The following is a 3930-nucleotide window of genomic DNA, read 5'->3' as shown; positions in this document are numbered from 1 at the left end:
TCTCAAAAAAAAAAAAAAGAAATCACAATAATGGCTGCAAAACATGTTAAACGAACAAATAAACGGAATAGGCCAGGCATTCCTATCTGTAATCCTAGCACTTGGGGGAGGCAGAGGTGAGCAGATCACATGAATCCAGGAACTCAACACCAGCCTGGCCTAAGTGGCGAAATGCCATCTCTACAAAAAATACAAAAATTAGCTGGGCATGGTACACAGACCTGTAATCTCAGCTATTCAAGAAGCTGAGGCAATCGTTTGAACCCGGGAGGCAGAAGTTGCAGAGATGGCACCACTGCACTCCAGCCTGGGTGACGGAGCCAGACACTGTCTGGCTCACTCCTGTAATCCCAGCAGAGGTGGGAGCATTGCTTGAGCCCATGGGATGGAGGTTGTAGTGAGCCGAGATTATGCTACTGCATTCCAGCCTGGGCAACAGAGTCTCAGAAACAAACAAAAACACCAAAACCCTCAGAATACATTTAACAAGGTTAAAAAGCCTATGAGGAAAAAACTCAAATTATATTAAAGGAAAAAAATGAAAAAACATACCACGATCTTGGATTGGAAGATTCAGTGATTCTAAAGGCTATGGGAAAATATAAATTGCCAAGAATACCAGTTATTACAATTTAAATTGGATATCATCAGCAGCGTAGCAACTACAAAGCGAAAAACAGCAAGTTTACAGTGGAGAAAACTGGCAGATAATACCCTAGTCAAGTTCTTTGCATTTTCCTTTGCCTACAATAGGACACACATATCTCCTGATATGATGCACTAAGGACTTATGACTTTAAAAATGCACATCCTGAATCTAACCTTGAGGGAACATCAGACAAACTCAAACTGAGGGACATTCCTATAAAACAGGACTTCAAAAATGTCAAGGCTATAAAAAGACAAAGCCTGAAGAACTGAACAGTTCAATGCAATCCAAGATTCCAGATTGAATCTTGAAACAGAAAAAAAAAAATAGGACAATCGACAAAATTTGCATATGGTATATAGATAAATGTATCAGTGTTTAATTTCCTGATTATGATTAGTGTACTGAAATGATGTAAGACTGATATTCCCAGTCAGGCACAGTGGCTGATGCCTGTAATCCCCAGCACATTGGGAGGCCAAGATGGGCGGATTGCTTGAGCCCAGGAATTCGAGACCAGCTTGGGCAATATGGCAAAAACCCGTCTCTACAAAATAATACAAAAATGGGCCAGGCATAGTGGTGCATGCCTGTAGTCCCAGCTACTGGGGAGGCTGAGGTGGGAGGATCCCTTGAGCCCGGGAAGCAGAGGTTGCAGTGAAAAGAGATGCTCCAGGCTGGGTGACAGAGTGAGACCCTGTCTCAAAAAAAAAAAAAAAAAAAAATCACTATTCCCATTCTTGGGAAATACGCACCAAAATATTTAGAGATAAAGGTGCTTACTGTCTCCAACTTACAATTTTAAAAAATGAAATAAAACTATCTGTACCAAGATAAAGAATGATAAAGCAAAGGGGGAAAATGTTAAGAGTTGATGAATCTGGGTAAAGGTTATGTGGGAGCGTTGGGTATTGTTCTTGCAGTCTTTTTAAAGTTTGAAATTATATCAAAATGTTACCAAAAGACAGTATAACCCAAGCAGATGGATCAGAGGATTAAAATGGAAAATCACAGAGAGATCTGAGAATACATGGAGAAATCAATAAGCAAGGAAAATAATCCAATAAATCCTGCTATAAAAATTAATAATCCATTTGGAAAGGAAGCCATATTCCTACACATTGTTTGATACACATGCAAAATACATTTCAGAGGATTTACACACCTCATTGTTAAGAAAAATACTGAAAAGTTAAGACAGATAATCAGACTGGTAAAACTACAAAAATATACCATAAATCACTAAGAAAAAAGAATTACACAACATAATATAAGTAGATATCAGTAGGAAGTCTTAGCATGACACATATATTCAGTATCTCATTGTTGGTTTAAAAAAATTGGAAAGGCCGGGCGCGGTGGCTCAAGCCTGTAATCCCAGCACTTTGGGAGGCCGAGACGGGCGGATCACGAGGTCAGGAGATCGAGACCATCCTGGCTGACACGGTGAAACCCCGTCTCTACTAAAAAATACAAAAAACTAGCCGGGCGAGGTGGCGGGAGCCTGTAGTCCCAGCTACTTGGGAGGCGGAGGCAGGAGAATGGCGTAAACCCGGGAGGCGGAGCTTGCAGTGAGCTGAGATCCGGCCACTGCACTTCAGCCCGGGCAACAGAGCGAGACTCCGTCTCAAAAAAAAAAAAAAGACCAAACAAGATTAAGGAAACCCGCCATTTGCAGACCTGGTAAAGCAACAACAGATACAGATAATACTATCTTGTCCCATCATTTGCAAATCCATGATTTCCTTTAATTCTAAAACCATCCTAGGATGTTAGTATCACTGGCCTCACTTAACAATTGAGGCTAGAGCCCACAGAGCAAACTTACTTGTCCCAAGTAGAAGCACTAAGTCACCCCCAGTGCCCTCCTCACCTACTGCCCTTGCCCACACCTATTGCAGGCACTCAGCCTTCCAGATGCTGCCAGGGACCACAGGCTTCCCTTCGTGTTTTGCTGTGTGACCCAAAACTGACAGGATTGGGAGACTGGGGATGCCCCAGCAACCTATAAGCTGCCTTCCAGTCCATACCTGTCTCCTTTTGATCTGCGCTTCTGCATGTTCTTCCCTTTTGGCCGCCTCTCACTCCCAATACAGAACACCCCACCAGGTCCGGTGACACGGATGGATTCCAGACCCTTGGCTGACTTCTTAAAGGTGAACTCCACTGCCTCACCCTCCTTCAAGCTCCGGAACCCCTCCATGTGCAGTTTACTCTGGTGAAGGGAAATAACATTAGTTTCCATTATTATACCGAAAGACCAGGAGCACTTATTCCTGTAGGGCAGGAATCAAATGTGATGGTACTCCTATTTTACTGGTAAGGAAACTGACTCAGAGTCACTACAACTACGAACAACAAAAGTCTACCAGTACATTAACAAAAATCATAATTATATAAGCAGATGCCATGATATTTTATAGCTATTAAATTAAGAATTTAAAGTTCTTAATAAAATAGAACAGAGGGCCGGGCACGGTGGCTCACACCTATAATCCCAGCACTTTGCGAGGCCGAGACGGGTGGATCACCTGAGGTCAGGAGTTCGAGACCAGCTTGGCCAACATGGTGAAACACCATCTCTACTAAAAATAAAAAAATTAGCCAGGCATGGTGGTAGGCACCTGTAGTCCCAGCTACTTGGGAGGCTGAGGCAGGAGAATTGCTTGAACCCAGGAAGCGGAGGTTGCAGTGAGCCAAGATCATGCTACTGCATTCCAGCCTGGGCAACGGAGTGAGACTTTGTCTCAAAAAACAAAACAAACAAAAAGAAAAATTTCTAAATATAAGCATTTGGAAGATATCAACAAATATAAAATTACGAAATTTAAAGTGTCAAGCTATAGAGGTTGCAGTGAGCCGAGATGGCACCTTTGTACTCCAGCCTGGGCAACACAGCAAGACTTTGTCTCAAAAATAAATAAATAGATAAATAAATAAATAAATAAAATAAAAATAGCTGGGCATGGTAGCTCAGCTGCGTGCAGTGGCTTACGCCTGTAATCCCAGCACTTTGGGAGGCTGAAGCAGGTGGATCACGAGGTCAGGAGTTCAAGACCAGCCTGGCCAACATGTGAAACTGTCTCTATTAAAAATACAAAAATTAGTCGGGTGTGGTGGCAGGCGCCTGTAACCCCAGCTACTCGGGAGGCTGAGGCAGGATAATTGCTTGAACCCTGGAGGTGGAGGTTGCAGTTAGCCAAGATCACACCACTGTACTCTAGTCTGGTTGGCAGAGCAAGACTCCATCTCAAAAAAAAAAATAAATAAAATATAAAGTG

At 42.7% G+C, this 3930-nt stretch overlaps 1 protein-coding gene across 1 annotated transcript in view; it reads right to left on the bottom strand.

Annotated features, from left to right (window-relative positions):
- LIN28A (lin-28 homolog A (C. elegans)) overlaps positions 1-3930 on the bottom strand; it is a 24619-nt gene that overhangs the window by 7061 nt on the left and 13628 nt on the right. Inside the window, exon 3 of the mRNA XM_011981647.1 lies at positions 2680-2864. Coding sequence (XP_011837037.1) covers positions 2680-2864 — 185 coding nt within the window. The remainder of the gene's footprint in view (positions 1-2679; positions 2865-3930) is intronic.

The sequence above is a fragment of the Mandrillus leucophaeus genome, unplaced genomic scaffold, assembly GCF_000951045.1.
Source record: "Mandrillus leucophaeus isolate KB7577 unplaced genomic scaffold, Mleu.le_1.0 Scaffold23, whole genome shotgun sequence".
NCBI lineage: Eukaryota > Metazoa > Chordata > Mammalia > Primates > Cercopithecidae > Mandrillus > Mandrillus leucophaeus.
Note: the sequence above shows the minus strand (reverse complement) of the source record. Positions and strands in the feature narration are given on the sequence as shown.